Source organism: Scyliorhinus canicula, chromosome 10 (genome assembly GCF_902713615.1).
Source record: "Scyliorhinus canicula chromosome 10, sScyCan1.1, whole genome shotgun sequence".
Lineage (NCBI taxonomy): Eukaryota > Metazoa > Chordata > Chondrichthyes > Carcharhiniformes > Scyliorhinidae > Scyliorhinus > Scyliorhinus canicula.
Window position 1 is genome coordinate 80,590,712 of NC_052155.1, and position 26,108 is coordinate 80,616,819.

General features: G+C 42.8%; 1 protein-coding gene across 2 annotated transcripts in view; it reads left to right on the plus strand.

Annotated features, from left to right (window-relative positions):
* Positions 1-1,287: 1,287 nt before the first annotated feature.
* tatdn1 (TatD DNase domain containing 1) overlaps positions 1,288-26,108 on the plus strand; it is a 59,264-nt gene continuing 34,443 nt past the window's right edge. The window contains exons 1-7 of one of the 2 annotated variants that reach the window (XM_038809223.1): positions 1,288-1,435; positions 7,711-7,776; positions 10,925-10,974; positions 12,121-12,184; positions 21,136-21,279; positions 21,419-21,461; positions 23,517-23,602. In XM_038809223.1, the coding sequence (XP_038665151.1) occupies positions 1,384-1,435; positions 7,711-7,776; positions 10,925-10,974; positions 12,121-12,184; positions 21,136-21,279; positions 21,419-21,461; positions 23,517-23,602 (505 nt within the window). In that variant the 5' untranslated portion in view covers positions 1,288-1,383. Of the gene's footprint in view, positions 1,436-7,710; positions 7,777-10,842; positions 10,975-12,120; positions 12,185-21,135; positions 21,280-21,418; positions 21,462-23,516; positions 23,603-26,108 lie in introns of both variants that reach the window. The other variant, XM_038809224.1, reaches the window with a different exon arrangement.

Genomic DNA, 26,108 nt, shown 5'->3' on the forward strand with positions numbered 1-26,108 from the left:
TTCCACCTAGACTTGTAGAATCTGCTACTACATGCAGTCATGGTCCCAGTGGTAGACCTTTCCTTCTGTCCTGATGCAGCCTCATTATACCTGCATAAAGTGCTCTCAAACCATTTCCAATTTACAACTTTTTTAATAGACCTTTTTTGAAACAGGTCAGAATGGAACCAAACCAGAAATATGGCACAAAATATGATCATAAAAGAGAGAAAATGCAGGTTTAGGTGATTAACTGTGTTCAATGTGGAGGGGTAATCAAGGATGATAGGGGAGTAGCACACCATGGGTAAAAGGACATTGTTGGTGAATTTGATCCAGGCATTCTGCAGAAACCAGAGTAAAAGGATTTGAAGGAGTAATGCAAGAGGTCGACTTGAAGGAGATAGGTGGTAATGCACATTCAAGGGCATTAGAGGGGAAGCACAGTAAGAAGTCTTACAACACCAGGTTAAAGTCCAACAGGTTTGTTTCAAACACGAGCTTTCGGAGCACGGCTCCTTCTTCAGGCTCCACATCATTAGAGGGGAAGGCAGATTAGAAATAAATTGGTATTTGCAGAAGATGGATCTATAGGAATATATTTGAAATGGTGCTATGACAATATCTTTGAAGAATGGGGAGAATTATAGAGAGGAAGTCACTAACAATGTCAGGACACAGTACGTCAGTGAGTTATTAAGGGGCTTGTGCACGAGATATCATTTGGCTGGTGGTGGGTGGAGTTATTGGTAGAGGTGAAATCGGGTAAGGACCAGATAAATACACAAGTTACAGTGGTATGAGGTTGGCACAATGTCATGGGCCAAGAGCAGTTAGAGGATAAAGAGGAGGCAGTTGAATAGAAGGAATTTGATGTGAAATAATCAAGCAGTCTCTCTTATTTTGTTTTGGATATTAAGTTGGGAAGAGTGGAGCTCTACCAGTTTCAGCTCCTCAGGGTTGAGAAGTAGTTTGTTGTCAAAACGAGCCCACCTGAAGCAATGGAATGGTTTGGGTCTGGAGAGGGACGCTAAATGTAGCCAATGCCAGAAGGAACAAAAACTAGATTCTCTCGAGGAGATATTACTGTTCCACTTCCGACTCAGTTTACTTTGAGGTCAGAGTAAAGCCAAAGGCATTTCCACAAACTCTAAATTTATTTGACTGCAAAGCACGTCGAAGGAATGTCCTGAAACATAATCAGTGAACCTGTGATCAGACTAGTATATAACTGTCAAGTAAATCGATATATTCAGCAGGTAGGAGGATGCCAGTTATTTCGCAAACGAGTGACTGGACTACGCCCAGGTGACCTCGCTGACCTCTGGCTGCAGGTGTAAAGTGCCCGCCTTCGGGGGTCAGAGGTGAGAGGTTAGCGTCGGGGTGAAGCATTTCCGGGGGCGTATGGCGGCCCGTTTCCCCTCCGCGCGGAGAATGGGGGCCTTCACTTTTATCGGTGAGTCTTTACCGGCGACGGAGAAACGGAGACCGCCGGGCTCAGGAGGAGGGAAATCCGCTGCCGAGGCTCAACCGGCTTCCGGCTCGTCAGGCCCTGGCCGCGCCCCCTCCCCCCATGGTCCCTTCAATGGCTCTGCCCCCCTCATCCCCCTCCCCTCAGTGGTTCTGCCCCCCTCATCCCCCTCCCCTCTGGCACGGCACCCCCTCACCCCCCCCCTCCCTTCAGTGGCTCTGCCCCCCGCATCTCTCTCCTCAGTGGCTCTGCCCCCCTCATCCCCCGCCCCTCTGGCACGGCACTCCCTCATCCCCCCCCCCCCTCCCCTTAGTGGCACTGCACCCCTCCCCTCGGTGGCACAGCTGCCCTCTCTCCCCCTCCCCTTTTGGCATTGCTCGCCCACCCCCTCAGGAGAATGCAGGACATCAGAGTTTCGGGCTTGGCTGTAAAATTCTGTTATGCTCTTCTGTGGCACCTGGATCCTCTGGTTGCACTGTTCCCAGCTCCTGCTGGTACCATGCTCCTAGAACATAGAACAGTACAGCACAGAACAGGCCCTTTGGCCCTCAATGTTGTGCCGAGCCATGATCACCCTACTCAAACCCACGTATCCACCCTATACCTGTAACCCAACAACCCCCCCCCCCCCCTCTTAACCTTACTTTTATCCGGACACTATGGGCAATTTAGCATGGCCAATCCACCTAACCCGCACATCTTTGGACTGTGGGAGGAAACCGGAGCACCCGGAGGAAACCCACGCACACAGGGGGAGGACGTGCAGACTCCGCACAGACAGTGACCCAGCCGGGAATTGAACCTGGGACCCTGGAGCTGTGAAGCATTTATGCTAACCACCATGCTACCCTGCTGCTGATTTCCTGAGCCCCACTTCTACCCAAGTTTGGTTCCCGGCTTGGGTCACTGTGTGGAACCTGCACGTTCTCCCTGTATGGGTTTCCTCCACAAGTTCTGGAAGGTGTGGTGTTAGGTAATTTGGACATTCTGAATTCTCCCTCAGTGTACCCGAATAGGCGCTGGAATGTGGCAACTGGGTCTTTTCACAGTAACTTCATTGCAGTGTTAATGTAAGCCTACTTATTATCCATGTCTGTTTGGTAGAGGGGTTGTCTCTTACTCCTGCCATTGGGGGAGCTCACCTCACTGCAGGCCCTGAGATCCCACTGCATCACATCAGGTAAGAGTGAGAAACCTGGGGAACAGCCTCAAAAATCCCATGTGCTGGTGAGTATTGTGACCCTTGTCATTATCCCTTGACTCTAGTGTATCTCTCTGAATGCTGAGTGCAGTGGTATGCTGAAACCATGACTCTGTTAACGGACCTCCGCATCCACTCCTTCACCATTCAAGTTCCCGACCCACTGCTGGTCCCACTGTTTGACCTGTTTCAGCAGGGACAATTCTACCCCTGGCCTTGGCTGAATTAGCTGACTTACTTGGGATAGTGCCACAGATTGTACAACTGATGCCATGGACTGAGAAGCAAAAAAATGAACCCACCAATTCTGTTCCTGATTATTAGCTGGTGACTGCTATGAGAAGATGATAACAGTATTAAACTTGGTTGGAATCTGGCCTCAGCCCCATAGTTGAGGTTCAAAAGTAAACAAAGGCTGAGTGAACGCAACACCTCTGGTGTTTTTCCCCACCATGAGCCAGTGTCTTGAAGGAACAGGGAAATAAGATAGTATTGAAGTGCTGAAATATTTAGCATTTTAGATCATTGCTCCTGCTTTGATTATTTTGCATACAACATTTTGGCTTCTAATGCAGAAACAATGCCAGCAGTGCAGGTTCAATTCCTGTACCAGTCTCCCTGAACAGGTGCTGGAATGTGGCAACTCGGGGCTTTTCACAGTAACTTCATTGAAGCCTACTTGTGACAATAAGTGATTATTATTATCTGTCTTTTGCAGCAGTTCTGACTTATTCTTTGCAGCTCAGGCTGACGATTAAGATTTAAATTCTGTCTTGCATAATTTTAGACAAATGTACTGTTGTAATCTCTCAAATGATGTGATCTTAGGGAAGAGCATTGGAAATTAGTACAAAGTGAAGATTTTAGAGTTGTCTGATTTGCACCTGCCATAATTTTCCATCTGTTGGTTTTAATGAATGGAAAATCATGTGCACTGTGATTGAAGTGTACAGTATGATCTTGCAAGATGTTGTTCACATTTACTCTATAGGGTGGCACGGTAGCACCAGTGTTCCAGGTTCGATTCCTGGGTTGGGTGACTGTGGAATCTGCACCTTCTCCGTGTGTCTGTGTGAGTTTCCTCCGGCTACTCTGGTTTCCTCCCACAAATCCAGAAAGACGTGCTTGTTAGATTAATTGTACATTCTGAATTCTCCCTCTGTGTACCCGAACAGGTGCCAGAGTGTGGCGACTAGGGGCTTTTCACAGTAACTTCATTGCAGTGTTAATGTAAGCCTACTTGTGACACTCATGAAGATTATTGTTAGAAATGGAGGCACTTCTCTCTGGAGAAGGGGAAAAAGAAAAGCACTTGTCACCACTTTTCATGTTGCAGAATGTTCTAAAATGTTTTATAGCCAATGAAGTACTTATGAAATGGAGGGAACATGGCAGTTAATTTGCATGCAGCAAGGTGTCAGATAATAATGTGATAATGACCAGATAATCTGTTTTAGTGATGTTGATTGAGGAATAAATATTGGCCAGAATACTTGGGCAAATGTCTTTGAATAGTGCCATGGGATCTTAACGTATACCTGAGAGGGTAGAGGGCCCTTGGTTTCATATCAAATGCAAAAGATGGCACCTTTGACAGTACTGCATCGGACTGTCAACCTAGATTGTTGAACTCAAATTTCTGGACCTGAACAAATTTATAACCATCTGACTCCATCCGAGGTGAGAATGCTCAGAGCTGCACCACAGCTAACACCTCACATTGCGATCTTGTGCTCCCCGGTAGTTGGCCAAAAAGGGACATTGATAGAAATATTGTAGCAGATTGACATATTCTCGATTTGAGAGCATGTGTCGAGGTACTTGATAAAATGCAGTGATAGGTTACAGTATGAAATGTGAAGAACATCTTCTAAATTGTCAAGGAGCATCTAACAAATGAAGAGCATCCATTGTGGACTTTAGAAATTTTGGTCTTGACAAGTGTAAGAAATGTGTATTTTGAATACATATGAGTCTTTTGATGTGAACGTGGGAACGTTTGAGTTTTCACTATCTCCAGCTCTGCTCGTCTTTCAATATGTCATTTCATCCTGGTGCACGTTTCATTTATTTTTCTTGGGTTCCATGTCCCTGGAAGTTCCTGATTGGTCTTTTTGCAAGAAGGAACCAAAATAAAATGTTAATATTCATTTTTTTGCGGCTGTCACAAGCTTGTAGTGGCATAGTTGCTGCTGAGTGGGCTTTCGCCTTGGCGGTGCTGTGTACATCAGATGATGGCCACCATCGAAGATGTTGTCTTGACTGAGAATTTCGGCTCTGCAGTGCAGGCCATTAGGACTCACTTCAAGGGGCCTGCTGGATACCTTCAGAAGAGTAATAGAGGCGCACAAGAGGGTTCTTGCACTCGAAGAGCACGGTCTCTAGTTGGGGTCCGCCTTTGTGCCACCGAATCCCTGCTGCATAGTGTCTGGGTTATCCCGACGGGTTTGGGAGATGAGGGCTGGAAAGGATGTCCCCCAAGCCTGGCTTCTGGCAAGAGATGGGGGTGAATTCCTGACTGACTGAGAATTAGCAGCCATACTTGGTAATCTTGATTTTGGGGGCTGGGTGTGATTTTGGGGGCTGGGTGTATCAGGTTCGATGGAGGACAACGTATCCTGTCTGTGAGGACTGGTCGGGAGGACCCACAGATCACTGGTCCTAAATCATCATCTTTTTCTTTTATAAATTTAGAGTACCCAATTAATTTTTTCCAATTAAGGGGCAATTTAGCTTGGCCAATCGACCTAACTCTGCAAATCTTTGGGTGGTGGGGGCGAAACCCACAAAGACACGGGGAGAATGTGCAAACTCCACACAGACAGTGACCCAGAGCCGGGACCTCGGCACCATGAGGCAACAGAGCTAATATAATCTTATTCTTGATGCTCATCATGAGGGTTTGCATGTGCTCAAGCGGGTGGACTAGTTTCCCTCTCCCGGCCGAGACCTAGGCTGGGTATCGGTTGGATGACTTGGTAGAAGTGATGGTATCTCGTGCTTCAATTGGGTGGCACGGTAGCACAGGGATTAGCACTGCTGCTTCAGAGCGCCAGGGTCCCAGGTTCGATTCCTGCTTGAGTCACTGGCTGTGTGAAGTCTGCACATTCCCCTGTGTCTGCGTGGGTTTCCTTTGGGTGCTCCGGTTTCTTCCCACAAGTCCCGAAAGATGTGCTTGTTAGGTGAATTGAACATTCTGAATTCTCCCTCGGTGTAATGGAATGTGGCGATTAGGGGCTTTTCACAATACCTTCATTGCAGTGTTAATGTAAGCATAGTTGTGACAATAATAAAGATTATTTATTTATTATTATTGAAGGAATCCTTGAGAGATCCTGAAGGGTGCTCGCTGATCCTGCCTTTTCCTTTGCCTTCTCATTCGACATGGAAAGTGTCTTTATCCTGCAATTTACCCTGCGGTTCTTTGATGATCCTGAACATTACTCCCCATTGATCATTCTGTTGCCTTTTTATTGCTGTCGTTTTTCTCCTGCAGGGGAGTGCGAAATGTGAGCATGTTGGCCTGTGCTATTGATTATCCTGTTCTAGCAAGATCATTTTGAATTAATGATGGAAAGTGTGATTTGTGCACAGTTTTACTCCTTCCAATTATTGTGTCTTATAATTCTTGTGATTGAGGAATGGGAGTGTTTTGTGTCACCCCCTGCCACATTTATGAAGAGAATAAATGGAGCCAGGTTTTTGTTTGCGATTAATGTATTTTTTTGTGTATATTGAATTAAGAATCCATGTTTGGCATAGTTTGTATCCTGGGGAGGAGTGGTTTCCTTCTGTCTCCTCCTTGAATTCTTCCTTTCCACTGTTAGGGTTTCACTTCGTGTTCCTCTCCTGGGCTATTGTGGTGGCCGGATTGTTGAGGAGGGAGGCTGCTCTGGATATCCTTTCTGTGAAGGTGATTGCTTTGAGCTAGGCTGGGTGTTCTCTCTTTGGGGTTCTTTCTCCTTCTTCTCTTCATTTGGATGAGCATTGTGTTGGTTCTTGTCCTGATCAGGCCCGGTGGTTTGGGGGGTGGGGTCGGGGAATTGCCTATGGTTGTGCCAAGTAGGGGGGAATTGCCCCTCCCTCCCAGAACACCTAATTGTTAGGTGTCTTAATGGTTCTTCTTCTCGGGTGGGAGTAATCATCCTCTTGTGGTGAATTGCCCTCAATGGAGTTGTAAAGGTACAACACGAGGGGGGTGCAGGTTTCTGAGGTGTGCTGGAGGCCTTGAGAGTATAGTTTCTTGTGAGTCAGCTGTTGCTGGACTAGGCCTGGCCTGGGGTTGTGGCTGTTATCCTGTTGCCCCTTGGGGCTCAGGATATCCCTCTCTTGAGGGTGTTGTGATATTGTGACGACCTTCCTGGGAGGCTGGGTTTTGTTTATTTGTCTCTCTGGTACACTGGGGCTTGGGGATGTGTCGGGTTCTGGTGGATACCCTGTTATTCCCCCACCCCTTGATTGAGTGGCTGTTCTTCTCTTCAGTGGTGGATATTGTCAACTGGTGGGATATCTCTGGTAGGGTTTTTTCACGTTCTTTTCCTTTGCTACTTTGAGAGGCCTTGAAGGCTTGACAATAGTTTGAATATGTTGTGATTGTTGCTGGTGATCTCTTCGTCCCTCTCTTCATAAATGGAATGATTGGTTCTGTCCTCTGCCTGTTCCTTTTTGTTTTGGGACGTTTAGTTGCGTTCTGTAGCATGTATGTAACCTCCCTTCGATTTGGAGTTTGCGTGTAATTTTGATTTTGCAAGGATGGGTATGATTAATCCGTTCTTTAATTTAATTTTATGTGGCCATTTCATGAAAGTTTGTTAATATGCTATACCTTGTAACTCTAAATACGTGAGGGAATCTTATAGAGCCATTCACAGTACAAATGTAAATATCTCTGAGCACCTTTTAAAGTCATAATGGATCTTATTTTATTTTGAACATGAAATAATTGACTTTGATTTTTCAGATTTCCCCTTTGCTTTTCAATGTATATTCGTTCACTTGTCTATATTTTGTTTAATTGTCTTTATTTTACATTAATCTATTTAATACTACTTTTAAACAGATATTGGTATAAATTTGACAGATCCTATGTTTCGTGGGATTTATCGCGGTACTCAGAAACACCAAGGTAAGTCTTGCCATACAACTATAGCATATTCCTGTTACATTCAAAGAACTGGACCTTTTGTGAAATTAATGTTTGTGCATAGAAGCCTAATAGATTTGAAATGTTTTGATCCGATACTATTGAACCATGAAACTTTATATATAAACAGTAGGCTAATCCTTCTGTCCTGTTAATGGTCTTAATTGGCTGCGGTGAGATAATGAGCTCCAATTTCATATTGGTTTATTGGCTTTTCTATGTTCTATGGTGGAACTTTTTAGGATTTGTAGGATACAGTAAATTTAGTGCCATTGGCATAGCTCCAGGAATTACCACTTCAAATGATCAGGGATAGAATTTTCAGTCATTTGGTAGATTTCTCGCATCTTGCTTTTGGATTGTGATATCTCGCATCTTGCTTTTGGATTGTGATTGCCTGTGAGCTTTTGTTTCAATGGGAATAAAGGGAAAGCTGATGCAGTTTTGCAGTGTGTGCACTAATGCTCATGGAGTGACCCCTAGTGGTAATAAGAGTATCCTGACCTAATTACCATGCTTATTTGCAAAATCCTAGCTCAACAAAGTAATATAAAGGTTAGCAAAAGCTTGTTTTTTTTTGTCCCCAGGAAGTAATAACCTCATTTGAATATTCTTCATTAAAATAAACCGTTTACAAAAATCAGGGAAAATACTGAAAATATGAATTTCATCCATTATAACGGCAAATATAAAGTAACCAATTTTGAACAATCAGTTAGATGTTTTCTACAAGATTCTTCCAGATAATCTGGATATTCAAGTAAACCCATGATTGGAGATGGTACAATTAATGTTAAAAAGGTTAGGAAATACCAAGTGTATCTACTGAACAGATCTACCACATGTTGTTCAGGTGTTTGCTCACCTGAGTCAAGGATTCATCCTTAAACGAGTCACTGAATTTTGCTTACTGTATGGAATTTGTATTCCGGAGGGAGATTCCTTTGCTTGGGGACACAGTGGTTAGCACTCCTTCCTCACAGCACCAGGGACCCAGATTCAATTCCGGCCTTGGGTGACTGTGTGGAGTTTGTATGTTCTCCCCGTGTCTGCGTGGGTTTCCTTTGGATGCTCTGTTTCCTCCCACAGTCCAAAGATATGCAGTTTGGGTGGATTGCCCATGATCAATGTGCAGGGTTACAGGGATAGGACAGGGAAGTGGGCCTAGTTAGAGTGCTCTTTCGGAATGTCAGTGCAGACTTGATGAGCCAAATGGCCTCCTTCTGCACTGTAGAGATTCTATGGATTCATTTCAGTTGTCTCCGACTGATTGTGGAATAGGTAACACAGTGGTTTTATGTTGCTGGGCTAACAATCCAGAGACTGCACGAATGATCTGTAGATACAAATCCAAATCCCACTGCGGCAGCTAGAAAATTTAATTTCAATGAATTAAATAATCGGAGTACACACTTGGTTATCAGTAATGTTAAATATATAGCCACCAGAATGTCACAAACCTCCATCTGATTCACTAATGTCCTGTAGAGGAGTAAATCATCCATCTTTACCCCATCTAGTCTATTTGTGATTCCAGCAATGTTTTTAATTTTTAAATGGCCTCGCAAGATCTCCATTATCAAGAAAGTGGTTCACCACCACTTTCTCAAGGGTAATCAAGAATGGATGTGAATCTTATCTGTATCTCATCCTGTGAATGCATAAAACATTGGTCACCTCTGTTTTAGTTAAAGGTTGCATAGGTAAACAAAAGGAAAAAAACGACTTCCTGGACATCTGAACTAAAACCAGAAAGTGCTAGAAATATACAGCTGGTTAATCCGCATCTGAAGAGATGGAACTAAAATACTGTGGATATTGGACACATGAAATAAAAACCAAATGCTGGAAAAACTCAGCAGTTCTGACAGGATCTGGCAACATCTGTGCAGTGAGAAAGTGAAGAAGAGTCATATTGGACTCAAAACTTTGGACGGGATTTTCTGGCCAATCACATTGACGGGATCACACGGTCCTGCTGACGGTGCACGCCCACCACAGGTTTTGCAGTGGTGAGGGGTGCATTCAACAGGAAACCCCATTGACGATGGCAGGACCAGAAGATCCCACCGCCAACCACTAGTGAGCCACCCTCCGTCATTGTAGAACACACCACGGAGGGGAAGGAAATCTGGCCCATGAACTCTGCTTCTCTCAACACAGATGCTGCCAGACCTGCTGAGCGTTTCCAGCACTTTGTTTTTATTTCTGAAGAGTTAGTGTTTTGGATATGAACTTTTCATCGAGAATAGATCAAGTGGGTCTGCCCTAAAACATGTTATCATTTTCAGATGCTGATGGACATGCTATATATTTTCAGCAAATATTGGTTTTATCAGGGCTAAATTGCTGGCTTTGAAAGCAGACCAAGGCAGGCCAGCAGCACGGTTCAATTTCAGTACCAGCCTCCCCGAACAGGCGCTGGAATGTGGCGACTAGGGGCTTTTCACAGTAACTTTATTTGAAGCCTACTTGTGACAATAAGCGATTTTCATTTCATTTCACTTCATCTGTCTAGTTTATAATTTTAAATGAAGTTTAATTTCATTTTTGTGCTTAATCTTTGCCAATTTGTCCACCTAACAGTAACTATGTTTCATATTAACTAATTGCATGTGAAACACCTTGGAACATTTTTGAGATAAAGATGATGCTGCATAAATGTGGTCAGTTCTTCTATAGTTGTCGCCTCAATACCTGAAAAATGAGAAAGTATAAATGAGGTAGACTTTAAAATTCTTTCTAGAATCTGGCAAGTGGAGACAAAATAGGAAAAGTGAAGCAAACAAAACCAAACAAATTTCACCAAGTATCTGTAGAGTAAAAGAGAGAAAAAACAAATTGGATCAAATTCTAGAAACACAACACTTCTCCTTTCAAAATATAAAGCAGCGTACTTAATTTGCAAATGCTGCTCCATGTGCAGCCAAGAATCTAGCTAGCCAGCAACATGGCTGTTTCGTATGTCGATAAATTATAAGGTCTTTGCTTATTACCATAATGCTAGCTTAATTACCTTCTATATTAAAAACATTATTTAATTACCAGGACCTTGGACATTCAAAGCACCTGATCACTTGTCTTGAATGAGAAGTTATAGGACACAGAATCTGTTTGTGCACTCTTACAGATGATTTTTTGGATGTAGTACAGAGAGCTGTCAAAACTGGAGTACAGAAGGTAAACAAAATTCTGTTTTTTGACCAGGAGAAAAAAAGTTTTAAAATATTGCTTTTAAATTCTATTTGCATATCGTTTGAACACTGAAATAGATTTAAAATTGAGATACCAAATCACTCAGTGAAATTAAACCAATTCCTGTAGCAATACACTGAGTATCTGGTCAAAATATGGCAAAGATCTCAATTCCTAGACCTGTACAGTGAGTGACCTGTCGAGTAGTGTATCGCAACAGTTTGGACCCAAATTGTATTTTGAGTATCAAAAATCTTGTCCCGGAATATTATAGAGGTGGCACAGTGGTTAGCCTCATCGTGCCAGGGACTCCGGTTTGATTCCGGCATTGAGTTACTATCTGTATGGAGTTTGCACATTCTCCCTGTATCTGCTTTGGTTTCCTCTGGGTGCTCCGGTCTCCTCCCAGTCCAAAAATGTGCAGGTTCGATGGGGTTGCTGGGATAGTGTGGGGAAGTGAGCCGAGGTAGTTTGCTCTTTCATATGGTCGTGCAGACTCAATGGGCCGAATGGCCTGCTTCTGTTGGGATTCTATGAAAATGTGGGCTAAGTATCAGCATTTGCTAAAAACATGTCTCTTTTTTTACCTAAATGCCCTATTAACTGGTTGTGCTTGGTGGTCATGGTGTGTTGAGCCTGAATTGTAATTTAGAATATTTGCCACTTTTACCTTGCTGCATGTATTATTTATTTTAAAATTTTCCAAATTAAGGGGCAATTTAGCATGGCGAATCCACCCATCCTGCACATCTTTTGGGTTGTGGGGGTGAGACCTGCCCAGACACACGGAGAATGTGCAAACTCCACATGGACAGTAACCTGGAGGCGGGATCAAACCCAGGTCCTTGGCACCATGTGCAGCAGTGCTAGACACTGCGCCACCATGTCGCCCGCTGCTTCCATTATTATATATAGATTCTATGGCAACAGCTTTGAATAATTGTCTGCCACAGAATACAATGAATACCGAATTCATAAAAATTGTATATCTCCCAATTATTCCCCATATTATGTTTGTATTCTGTAAGTTATTTGCATGTTTTTAAATGACCCTTAAAACAAAAGTGTGCATTTTACATTTTAATCTTGTGTCTTGCCTGATAATTTTTCTCTTTTCTCTCTTTTCTTCAGTTCATGCTTACAGGATGCAGTTTGCAAGATAGTAAAGATGCATTGGAACTGGCAAAGTCATGTGGTAAGTTAAGAAACCTGCTCTGCTCCAATATTTTCTTGGAGAATCCTTCAGGGAGGCATTTTGTTGCAGAATTCTGTGCAAATGTTGTTACTGATTTACTTTTTATTCTTTACATTTAAGCTGTTCCAAGGAACAAAACTATTACTGAAAAAAAAATGCAAAGTTAATTTGTTTTATGGGTTTTGTATTGTGAATGAAGATGTGTTTCTTGTGTCTATACACTTCTCTAATTCCACTTCACATTTACAATATGGAAAAATATAATTGATCAGCTTTCTGCACAATGTAAAAGTTTCAAACTTAAGTATTACTAATAACTCTGAGCATGTTAGCAATTCAACAAAACATGCAAATCATTTGTGGTTCGTGTCAGATTTTTTGGCTACTTGTTTGTTCCCAAGTGGTGGGTCTTTTCCCAGTGTTAATACATTGTTACCATTATGAAAACATTGTGACCACATTTTTATCGACACCAATAGTCCACTTGAGATGGACAATCCTGAACTACAAGTCATCTTCTGAACTGCTTTGTGCAGATGTGTGTACCAGCTTGGCCCATTTACTAGCATTTCCTCTAATTGCATCAAGACACTCGCTCTGGGTTTTAGCCTGCTCTATGACTTGAGGACAAGAAAAGGCCCTTCGGCCCATCGCATCTGCGCCAGTCAAAAAGAAACGCCAAAATTATTCTAATCCCATTTGCCAGCACTTGGCCCATAGCCTTGTATACATTGGGATCGCAAGTGCACATCTAAATACTACTTTAATGTTGTGAGGGTCTCTGCCTCCACCACCCTTTCAGGCAGTGAGTTCCAAACTCCCAGCACCCTCTGGGTAAAAAGGTTTTTCATTTACATCCCCTCTAAACCTCCTGCCCCTTACCTTGAATCTATTCCCCCTGGTCATTGATACTACCATTAAGGGGAAAATTTTCTTCCTGTCTACTCTATCTATGCCCCTCATAGTTTTATATATCTCAATCATGTTTTTCCCCCCCACCCCGATCTCCTCTGCACCCGAGGAAAACACTCCTCTGATCCCAAGGAAAACACTCCCAAGTCTATCCGATCTCTCTTCAGAACTATAAAACTCCAATCTCGGCAACATCCTGCTAAATCTCCTCTGCACCCTTCCAGCACTATCACATCCCTCCTCTCGTGTGGATTCCAATAGGTGCCGCAATAGTTGGCCTCACAGCACCGAGGACTCTGGTTCGATCCCAGCCCTGGATCACTGTTTGTGTACAGTTTGCACATTCTCTGCGTGGGTCTCACCGCCACAACCCAAAGATGTGCAGGGTACGTGGATTGGTCATGCTAAATTGCCTTTCAATTGTGAAAAAAATTAGAATTGGGTACTTTAAATCTAAAAAAATAATAACGTGGATTCCAGAACTGCGCACAATACTCGAGCTGTGGTCTAACCAACGTTTTATACAGTTCTCGCTGCTCTTAAACTCTTAAGCATCAGCTAATAAAGGCAAGTATACCAAAGGCCGCCTTTTTTTTTTAAATTTAGAGTGCCCAATTCATTTTTTCCAATTAAGCAACAATTTAGTGTGGCCAATCCACCTACCCTGCACATGTTTGGGTTGTGGGGACAAAACCCACGCAAACACAAAATGTGCAAACTCCACACAGACCCAGAACCGGGATCGAACCTGGGAACTCGGGTGCTGTGAGGCAGCAGTGCTATCCAGTGCGCCGCTGTGCTGCCCCACCAAAGGCCTCCTTATCCACTGTATCCAACTGCTGTGCTCCCTTAAGGGGCTAGTGTGCATGCACACCAAGATCTTGGTGCTTCCCAGGGTCCTGCCGTTTATCATGTATTCCCTTGCCTTGTTTGAACTACCGAAGTGTATTACCTCACACTTATCCAAATTGAATTCCACTTTCCCCTGATCAGCCCATCTGACCAGCCTGTCTATATCCTCCTATAATCGAAGACTATCGTCCTCACTATTTACCACCCCACCAATTTTCGTATCATCTGCAAAGTTACTGATCAACCCTCCTACATTTATATCTAAATCATTTATATAAACCACAAACAGTAAAGGCCCTAACACTGAACCCTTCAGGACCTTAGTGGACACAGGCCTCCAGTCAGAAAAACACTCCTCCACCATCAGCATCTACTTCATGCCACTCAGCCAATTTTGGATCCAATTTGCCAAATTTCCTTGGATCCCATGGGCACTAATCTGTCTCCCATGTGAGGGAGACCTTATCAAAAACCTTGCTGAAATCCAAGTTGACTATGTCAAATGCATTTCCCTCATCTACATACCTGGTCACCTATTCGCAAAATTCAATCCAATTGGTCAGACATGACGTCCCTTTAACAAAATCGTGCTAACTATTCTTGATTAGTGGGTGGCACAGTAGCAGAGTGGCTAGCACTGTTGAGTCACAGCACCAGGGACCCCGATTCGATTTTTGGCTTGGGTCACTCTCTGTGCAGAGTCTCTGCACGTTCTCCCTATGTCTGCATGGGTTTCCTCCAGGTGCTCCGGTTTCCTCCTACAGCCCCAAAAGACGTGATGTTGGGTGAATTCGACATTGTGAATTCTCCCTCGGTGTACCTGAACAGGTGCCGAGGTGAGGCGACGAGGAGATTTTCACAGTAACTTCATTGCAGTGTTAATGTAAACCTACTTGTGATAATAATAAAGGTTATTTATTTATTATTATTAATAATCCCCGCCTCTAATGCAGATTAATTCTGACTCTCAGAATTGCTTCCAATAGTTTCCCCACCACTTGCGTACGACTGACTGGCCTGTAGCAACCTGGGTTTATCCCTTCGGCCCTTCTTGAATAATGGTGCTGCATTAGCTATGCTGCAGTCCTTCGGCACCTCTCCTGTGGCCAGAGAGGAATTGGAAATTATTGGCAGTGCTCCTGCTCTTTTCCCCCCTTGCCTCACTTAGCAGCCTGGGATACATTTCATCTGGCCCTGGAGACTTGTCTACTTTTAAGCCCTCCGGAACCTCTTCTCTGTCTATGTTAATCTCTTTAATTTTATTACAGTCATTCTCCTTGATTTCTATACCCGCACTGTCCCTCTCATGAGTGGACACAGACGCAAAGTATTCATTTAAGCCCTACCTACATCCTCCAGCTCCACACAAATTACCTATGTGGTCCTCAATGGGCCCTACTCTTTCGCTAGTTAACCTTTTACCCTTAATCATAGTATCATAGAATTTACAGTGCAGAAGGAGGCCTATCGAGACTGCACCGATCCTTGGAAAGGGCACCCTAATTGAGCCCACACCTCCACCCTACCAACGTAACCCAATAACCCCACCTAAACTTTTTTGGACACTAAGGGGCAATTTAGCATGGCCAATCCACCTAACCTGCACTTCTTTGGACTGTGGGAGGAAACCGGAGCACCCAGAAGAAACCCACGCAGACACGGGAGGACGTGCAGACCCAAGCCAGGAGTCGGATCCGGGAGCTGTACTAATGTACTTGTAAAACAACTTGGGATTTTCCTTCATTTTACCTGCCAGTATCCTTTCTTGTCCCTTTTTTGCTCTCCTAATTTCCTTTTTAAATTCCCTCTTGCACATTTCGATATGCCTCTAGGCTTCTGCTGTTTTGAGCCCTCGAAATCTGCAGTAAGCCTCCCTTTTTCTCCGAACACCTCGAGATCTGTGGTGAACACCAGGTTTTCTCCTTACCCATAATCCAGGCTAACATTACAGTGCATTATTGAAGGAGTGTTGCATTATCAGAGATGTTGTTCTTGGATGAAACTTAACCGAGTACCTTTCTGGTTATTCCGATTATTTGAAGAAGCAAGGAGTTCTGTTCAACTAACCAATACTCATTCAACCAACACCAGCAAAAAGCAGATGGACTGCTGACTCATCTCATTGATTTTAATGGAATCTTATTCTGAAGGATCTTGTTCATTTGGAGAGCATGCAAAAACACAATGGGCCCAATGGACTGTTTCTGTGTCCTAACTATTCTGTGAAATGTCTGTCTTGTTTACTTGCCTAATAGTCACAACAATTCAAAGTATTTCATTATTATGTTTTACCTCAAAAGCACTGCAACAAGATAGAGTCTATTTAAATGGAAATATTTTTCTTTCTAACAGTAAAGATGCGTGTAAAGTGCCAGCACATTACAGGACATATGCAGAAGTGCTGCCACTGCTGTTCGTTGATAAGGTCACTCATTATGTTAGTGATATTATGTATTTGCTTGAAAAAATATCAAAGCTATTCGCAAAATAATGTTTCTAATGGCAAAGTATCATTACTACATAGTGTTGTGGCTATGGTGACCATTTAGGAATAGTTAAAGTGGCAAATTTCAATATTGAATTTGAAGAATAATATATATTTAACTATGCACTTCAGTTAAGGATAGAGTTTTACTGTTGTTTGACCATAAATATGAAATGGTTTCAATGATGCATAGATATGAAAAGTAGTGTGAGCTGTGTCCTAAAACATAAAATGTTCCTAATACTCAACAGACTAGGCAGCTTTCCTCAACTGGAATATGTCAGATGTGATGTGTTAAGGTAGCACAAAAGTAGGGGAGAGGTTGGAATAGAACAAAAAGGAAGGCCTATGATAGATGGGAGGCAGGAGCGACAAACTGACAAAAAGTAATCTGATAAGTAAAGAAGCAAAAGTTGATTCTAGAGAAGCTGCAACGGCAACAGAAGAATCATTACTAGTACCTATTGTCTGAAAAAATGGAGGTAGTGGTTATAATTGTTGAACTCTCATGTGAAGTCTCCAATTGAAAGGCATGGTGCTGTTCCGTATGCTTCTATTGAGCTTCATTTGGAACAGTGTTGGAGGCTGGGGACAGCAAGAACAGGGAGGGAGTGGGGCAGAGAGTTAAAATGGAAATCTCAGGATCACTGCTACAGACTGAATGAAAGTGTTCAGCAAAGCGATCATCTAATCTTCATTTTGTCACTTAATCTTCATTTTGTTTCCCCGTCTAACACAAAGATACAGAATAAGCAGCAGATACTGTAGAGTAAAGTGAAACAGTTAAATCACTGTTTCATCTGAAATGAACTTTGAGGCCCTGGATGGTAGGAGGTGAGAAGGTGAAAGCCCCTTTTCATGCTCTGCGCTTGCTTAAAAACTGGTTACATCTTTAACATTTTTCAGTTCTAATGTAGGTCACCAATTTGAAATGTGTTTCTCTCTCCATAAATGCACAATTTATTTTCACTTTTCTTTCAGATTTCCAGCATCTGTAATATTTTTGCTTTTTTATTATGGCTTTTATGCCAAGTCTTGATCTGGGTCTGAGTCTACTAAAAATTTTGCAAGATGCACTCTAAAATGGTTTGCACCACCTCCTAGATTTCATCGGTGTGGTATAATAATCCGACCGCTGAGAAGTAAAATTTCAAAAGTACTTGAAGAAATTGATGGGAGTGCTTTTAATTTTAAGAAAGTGAGCACACATAACAGTGAAATTAAACATTAGCACAGTTGCAAAGTGGAATTCTGAACATATAATAAGTAAGTGTTTACCATCCATAAGAAAGTCTTGCATTTATGCATACCTTTCAAGGTACCAGCACCTTCCAAGGCACTTTGGACAGCATGGTAGCACAGTGGTTAGCACAGTTGCTTCACAGCTCCAGGGTCCCAGGTTTGATTCCCAGCTTGGATCACTGTCTGTGTGGAGTCTGCACGTCCTCCCCGTGTCTGCGTGGGTTTCCTCCCACAGTTCTAAGATGTGCAAGTTGGATGAATTGGCTATGCTAAATTGCCCTTGGGAGTCCAAAAAGGTTAGGTGGGGTTACTGGGTTGCGGGGATAGGTTAGAAGTGTGGGCTTAAATGGGGTGCTCTTTCCAAGAGCCGGTGCAGACTCGATGGGCCGAATGGCCTCCTTCTGCACTGTAACTTCTATGATTTACCGCCACCAATGTTGTTGTGTTTGTTTTTAGAAATTTAGAGTACCCAATTATTATATTTTTCTCCAATTTAAGGGGCAGTTTAGCGCGGCCAATCCACCTAGCCTGCACATCTTTGGGTTGTGGGGGTAAAACCCCCACAGACATGGGGAGAATGTGCAAACTCCACACGGACAGTGACCCAGGGCCGGGATTCGAACCCGGGTCCTCAGCGCCGCAGTCCCAGTGCTAACCACTACACCACATGCCGCCCTTCCAATGTTGTTTTTGACGTGTTCTAAAAAGCTACTTCCAGCATTGCCAGTAGATACTGGTTTCAGGTTGTTAACTGAAATATAAATCCAGCCTGAGGACTGGCTAAAAACACATTACTTTGTTTAAAGGGGAAAGATACAAATGGGATGAAAAATCTAAATTACTTTGAATTTTAAAAACTTTATTAACTTTCACTGAAGATACAAGAAGCTAATGGATCATTTTTTTAAATTTGTACATGGATTTTGAGCATCAGTGGACATTCCAGCATTTATTGCCCATTCTTAATTGCCCTTTGGGAAAGTGGTGGAGAGCTCCCGTTGGGAATGGAATTCCAGGATTTTGACCCAGCAACAGTGAAGTAACTGCACTTCCCAAGTCAGAAACATATGTGACTCTGAAAAACCCTCAGGTGGTCATGTTTCTTTGCGCCTGCTGTCCTCTTCTGGGTGGTAAAGATCATGAGTTGTCGAGGTGCTGTCTGTTGAAGGAGCCTTGGTGAGTTGCTGTAGTGCACCTTTTATGTGTTACACACTGCTGCCACTGTGTGCCACTGGTGGTGGAGTGAAAAGGTGACTCCCAACTTCCAGCCTTTGTCCTTCTATTCACCATACCATTTTTGCAGCTATCAATCTGCTCAATCAAACCCTCACCACTGCGTTTGCCCATGCCCCCATTAAAGCCACTGCACTCACTGCACATTCCTTCTAGTACAGCCCTCATTGTTGCTCCTTTAGTTCCAAGAGATGTAGACTTAAATGTTTATGGCAGACAACTGGTTTAGCCATTCATTGCCAGAACCATACAAAGTACCATTGTGCCGTGCTCTCCGAAGTTTAAACAGCTTATAATGCAAAGATAACCAGCAGTTTCTCCCAGAGCAAAGCCGTCTTTTTAAAACCGTCTTTCCTCTACCCTACTCCAAAAACAAGTGAGAAACACTTGTCACTTCAGATACATCCATTCAACTGCCTCTGCTGCTTTCCACAGTTCCCCTAGCTGAACCTTCTCTAAGATTCCTTCATGCCCCACCCTGAGCTTGAACTCTTTCTCCCTTCGTGCCCTCTCCAAGCTCATGTTGTAGATGAGACCCATCTCCTGATCCCTCGGACCTGTTCCCACAAAATTGCTGACGGCCAACTTCTATATTGGTCCAATGTTAAATTGTCTTGAAAACTGTTCATTCTCCTCGAGTATCCTGATCAAATTTGGTTCCAACATCCCCAGCCTCAAAAACACCCATTCTTGATCCTTCTGACCTTGCAAACTACAGCCCCATCTCCAATATCCCATTGCTCTCAAGCCCTTTAATGTGTTGTTGCCTCCCAAATCCGTGCTGATCTTCCCCACAACTTCATGTTTGAACTACTCCAACTGATCTTCTGCATCTGCCACAGTACCAATTGGTACAATCAAATGTATTATCAGAATCCCAATTGGCATCCTATGTGACTATGACAAAGATAAACCATCTCTCTGAATCCTTCTCTGTCGTCCAGCTGGATGAGGCTGCACCTGCCTAGTTTCTTTGTCTTTTTGATCATATCCAGATGTTTCTTTCTTTTTGGTCATATGCAGATAATCGCTGTGAATGGCTTCTCTCCCTTCACCTGCACTGTTACATCTACATCTGGAATCTCCATCCTTGACCACCTCCTATTTCTCAGCTTCAAGCTGCACCTTGACGACATTATCTGAAAAGTCGTCTGGTTCAATGTGATGGCATCCCTCTCAACCACTCCAGTGCCTCCGATTTGTTGCACTGTTGTCTGATGTCCAGTTCTGGAGAAAAAATTTTGTCAAATTGAGTACTGTGAAGACTAAAGATAGTTGTCTGCAGTCCCTGCCACAAACCCATTCCATAATCACCAGCTGCATCCCTCTCCCTGGCCACTGAATAAAGCTGAACCAGGTTGCGCGTAAACTTGACGTTCTATTTGACCCTGGGATGAGGTACCAACCATGCACTTTTTTCCATTTTCAAGACCACCCACTTTCACCTCTATAGTATTGCCCTCCCTTCCCCCAGCCTCAACATATCTGCTGTTGAAAACCTCGTCATACCTTTTGTTACCTCTAGACTCAACTATTCCAATGATCTCTGGTAGCCACCCACCTTTCACCACTCTTTCCCCCCCCCCCCCCCCCCCCAATAAACCTAAGCTCATGCAAAACTCTGCCATCTCTATCTTTACTTGCACCAATTCTAGTTCATCCATCATCCCTTCATTCACTCCTAGTCTGGCAATGCCTCAATATTAAATTTTCCGCGTTCTCAAATTTCTCCATATCTTCAATCCTGGCTATCTCGGTAAGCTCCTGCAACCCTCTTGGAACTCTGATTATCCAATTCTAGCTCTTTTTCTCTGCATCTCCAGTTGTAATTGCCTTTGGTGGCTGTGCCTTCAGTTGTCTGGATCCTAGATTCTGGAGTTCCCACCCTAAGATTCTTTGTCTTCCTACCGCTTTCTCCTCCTTTAAACATTGCCCAAACCTACTTCCTTGACACAGTTTTTGGTTATCTGTCCGAATATCTCCTTATGTTGTTGGCAAATTTTGTAATAACACTCCTGTGAAGCACCCTGGGACATGTGCTATATAAATGCACACTGTTGTAGATGTAGATACCTTGTTAATTCTCTCTATTTCAAACACCTGCATGATATCACCTCCTTAATCGCCTCATTGCCAGGGAATATAGCCCAAGTTTACAAGGTTTCTCTCATGGTCATGCTGAATGGTTCTACGAAAAAATTTCTGTTTAATACCATTTACTTCACAGATACCTTCTACAGTACAATTGGTTGTCACCCCACACACTGTAGTGAATTTCAGCAGAATAATCCAGAGCAATACCTGTCTGATCTTAAAACACTGGCCATGGAGAACAAAGGGAAAGTTGTGGCCATTGGAGAATGTGGCTTGGGTAAGTTTTTTTTTAAATGTTACTTGTTCTGTTGCAGGGTTGTTTTTACATTGTTTCCTAATGGAAACAGCCTGGTTAGTTTCTGTAACCAGGGCTAAAGATTGATCATGTTAGTTACTGGTTCTTGTTGTTATTACAGATTTTGATAGATTGGAATTCTGTCCCAAAGAGATTCAACTAAAGTAAGTAGTTAATATTTTTCACGCAGTTCATGTAAGCCACAGGCATCTAGTTTTCACCCATCCCCAAGTTCCTTTCTGCACCATAGATTACTGTTAACTACTCCTGCATAATATTCCAAGAGAGATAGTAATGCCCAAACGTAAGTGGACAGTAGTGGGAACTTCATTTTTGTTTTGTCAACTTTTAAATTATTCTTGTATGCAGATTATTCTTGTTGATGTGCAATTGGCCTATTGACCTCTTGTAATGTAGTGCAATGAATCATAGAATGGCTACAGCTCAAGAGGAGACGATTTGTCATGCCCATGTTAGAAATCTGCGAGAGCAACTCCCCTAGCCCCACTCCCATGCCTTTACTCCATAGTCCTGAAGATTTCTTCTCTTCAGATAATTATCCAATTTCCTTTTGAAAGCCACAATGAATCCCTGGCTGTGCACTCTAGATCTTAACCACTTGCTGAATACCTCCGGTTCTTTCACCATTCACCGGTGTCTCTGGTTTTCCAACCGTCAGCCAGTGGGAACAGTTTCTCCCTATCAAGTCCCATAATTATTTTGAACACTTCCATCAAATCCCCTCTCAACCTTCTGTCGTTCACTAAGGAAAACATTCCCAGCTTCACCTAGCCATGCAACTGAAGCCTCAGCCACAGAACCATTCTTGTAAATCTTTTCTGCTTCCCCTCCTATGCCTTTACATCCTTTCTAAAATATGGTACCTAGAATTGGACACAGTATTCCAGTTGAAGCCAAACCATTGTTTATAAAATTTCATCAAAATTTCCCTTGCTTTTAATTTTAATTAGTCCTTTTATTCTTTTTTGATGTCTTCTGCTGAACGATGCAACAACTTCAATGATTTGTGCACATAAAGCTTCTGGTCCCACATCTCCTGTAAAATAAAACTGTATCCTTTATTTTATATTACCTCCCCTCATTCCTCCCAGCAAAATGAACTTTTCACACTTCTCCGCATTTAATTTTATTTGCTGCATGTCTGTCCATTCTACCCACCAATGCTCTGTTGAAGCAATTCCAGGATTTGTCAAGAAAGTGCATTGAAGCTTTGTTACAATAAGGGCCTTTGGTCTAAAATAATTAAGGTCAGTTTAATCTTGTGCTTGACCAGGTGAAACAGCACATGATGATTTTTGATGAAACAGAAAAGTAGGTCTCTACTGGGTTTGTGGGATTAATTTCAAGGGATAAAATCAAGATATTTATTTTACTGTATCTGTAAAACCAGGAATAAAAGCTGCAGATTAAATAAAAGATTATGAATAAAGTTTGAAGGAAATCTTTACTGAGTTAAATAAATTACTAAGAAATTAGGTTACCCTGCCAAATTTTAGATAAATTATATTTCTATGATATGCTAAGCAGATTCATTAAAGGATAATTTAAGGCAGAATTGTGGTGTGTGAAAGATAGATTATCGTCTCTAATGTGAAAATATATTCCCTTTATTTTAGACAGAATATATTTTGGTGTTTGCTGCTGAGTAGTAGCAAACAATCAGATTGCTGTTTACTGTCCATTTTGATGTCAAGACAATATTATTTTCAAATCTCGATATGATGCAAAATATTTGCATTAAACCTATGTAATCAGAGTTATTGGCCTAGCTTTCGGTTTCCGTTCCCCTTCCATCCCATTCATTGGGCAGCATCTCTTTTGTCTCAAAACAGCTTCCTAAAAGTTAGGATACATTGAACGTGTACATTCATATTATTATTATTTTTTTTTTAAATTTAGTGCACCCAATTCATTTTTTCCAATTAAGGGGCAATTTAGCGTGTTCAATTCACCTACCCTGCACATTTTTGGGTTGTGGGGGCAAAACCCACACAAACACTGGGAGAATGTGCAAACTCCACACGGACAGTGACCCAGAGCCGGGATCGAACCTAGGACCTCGGCGCCGTGAGGCAGCTACATTCACATTATTAAGTAGCAAGTTGATGTTACGACCTTAACTGGTAGTTATTTTTCTTCGTTTTTGTTCTTAATTGGTAAAACTTAGAAATAATGAGAACCATACTTTTTGCTTCCAGATACTTTGAAAAGCAGTTTGACTTGGCTGAAGAAACTAAGTTGCCTATGTTTCTACACTGCAGAAATTCTCATCCAGAATTTTTAGGTATGATTGAAATAAGATGGCAGAATTTCTATCAAATAAAAATTGGGATCCTCAATGGTTGAATGATTCATATAGTGTAAAACTAGTCCTTGAGTGCTAGAATGGTTCTAGTTTGATTAGTGATGATCTGAATCAAGGGTAACAGCCAATGTTAGGATCCTTGCAGACATATTTATTTCCCAAACAACGAATGGAAATAAACCAGTGGACAAAATGACAAAATGTAACTTTTTATTAACTATAAGAAACAAAATAACATTGACTTAAATCAAACATTAATTAACAGGCAACTGACCTCAAACTAAAGAAAAGGGTAATTTTGCACTGACTAACACAACCAAAATATGTCTCTCACAAAACACTTTATTGCAGTGCTGTGCTTCTGGCCAATATGTAACACTACAGAAACAGTCCCACAGTCACTCCCAGTTCACCAGTGGAGGTTTGTTTCTCCCCGCCACGCCTGGTTGAAACTTCCAGTGTCCTTTGACAATCGTTCCATTCAGTCCACATTTTCTTTGTGACTTTCCATTCGTTAAAATCTTCAAGAACCCATGTATTCTATTCACTTGGTGAAATCAAACTCTTAGCAGCATCCTGTTTGGTCGTTATCGCAATAACAGTTTACCCTATTTTCCCAAAGCAATAGATACTTTGTCTCCACGGACCAGAGGATGCTGTCCCCTTTGAGAGCTGACTGATGGTGCTTTAACCTGAGGGTTACCACACCTCTGGCGAAGGGAGAGTTTGAGAAGGCCTTCATTTTTTTTCAATAAATTTTAGAGTACCCAATTATTTTTTGCCAATTTAGCCTGTCCAATCCACCTAACCTGCCCATCTTTGGGTTGTGGGGGTGGCACGGGGAGAATGTGCAAACTCCACGCAGTGACCCAAGGCCGGGATTCGAACCTGGGTCCTCAGCGCCATAGGCAGCAGTGCTAACCACTGTGCCATGTGCTGCCTGAGAAGGCCTTCATGAATAACCTCAACTGGCACAGGAATTGAACCAGCATTGTGGCTGTCACTCTGTACCATGGACCAACTGTCCAGCCAACTGATCCCTCTCAACAGAAGTCTACAAGATTATGACAGTCATGGACAGAGTGGATAGTCAGAAGCTTTTTCCCGGGGTGGAAGAATCCATTGCTAGGAGGCATAGGTTTAAAGTACAAAGGGCAAGGTTTAAAGTACATGTACAAGGCTAATGTTTAACACAGAGTGGTGGGAATTTGGAACTCGCTGCCAGGGGAGGTAGTGGAAGCAGATAGGATAATGACTCTCGAGGGGTGTCTTGACAAATACATGAATAGGATGGGAATAGAGGGATATGGTCCCCGGAAGGTTAGGGGGTTTAGTTCAGACGGGCAGCATGGTCGGTGCAGGCTTGGAGGGCCGAAGGGCCCGTTGCTGTGCTGTAAATTTCTTTGTTCTTTTCTTCTTTGTCTCAAACAGTAGCTGTCCTTTTTCCGTGAGATTCTGTGAAAAGTATTTAAAACAGTTACCCCACTTCAGTGGATTTCAATTTTGAGTTTCCGTCCTCCTGGCAAATTGATCACCTCGACATGTCCCCACTCTGAGGTTTTTATCCAGAATTCTCTGTTTTACCTTAGTTGAACAAAGAACAAAGAAAAGTACAGCACAGGAACAGGCCCTTCGGCCCTCCAAGCCTGCACCGACCATGCTGCCTGTCTAAACTTAAAATCTTCTACACTTCCTGGGTCTGTATCCCTCTATTCCCATCCTATTCATGTACCCCTTAAATGTCACTATCGGCCCTGCTTCCACCACCACCTCCAGCAGTGAGTTCCAGGCACCCACTCCCCTCTGTGTTTTAAAAAAAAACCTGCCTCGTACATCTCTAAATCTTGCCCCTCGCACCTTAAACCTATGCCCCCTAGTAATTGACCCCTCTACCCTGGGGAAAAAGCCACTCTGTCTATGCCCCTCATAATTTTGTAGACCTCTATCAGGTCACCCCTCAACCTTCGTCGTTCCAGTGAGAACAAACCGAGTTTATTCAACCACTCTTCATAGCTAATGCCCTCCATACCAGGCAACATCCTGGTAAATCTCTTCTGCACCCTCTCTAAAGCCTCCACATCCTTCTGGTGGTGTGGCAACCAGAATTGAACACTATACTCCAAGTGTGGCCTAACTAAGGTCCTATACAGCTGCAGCATGACTTGCCAATTCTTATACTCAATGCCCTGGCCATTGAAGGCAAGCATGCCTTTTGCCTTGTTGACTACCTTCTCCACCTGTGTTGCCCCTTTCAGTGACCTGTGGACCTGTACACCTAGATCTCTCTAACGTTCAATACTCTTGAGTGTTCTACCATTCGCTGTATATTCCCAACCTGCATTAGACCTTCCAAAATGCATAACATCACATTTGTTCGGATCAAACTCCATCTGCCATCTCTCCTGCCAAGTCTCCAAACGATCTAAATCCTGCTGTATCCTCTGACAGTCCTCATCGCTATCCGCAATTCCACCAACCTTTGTGT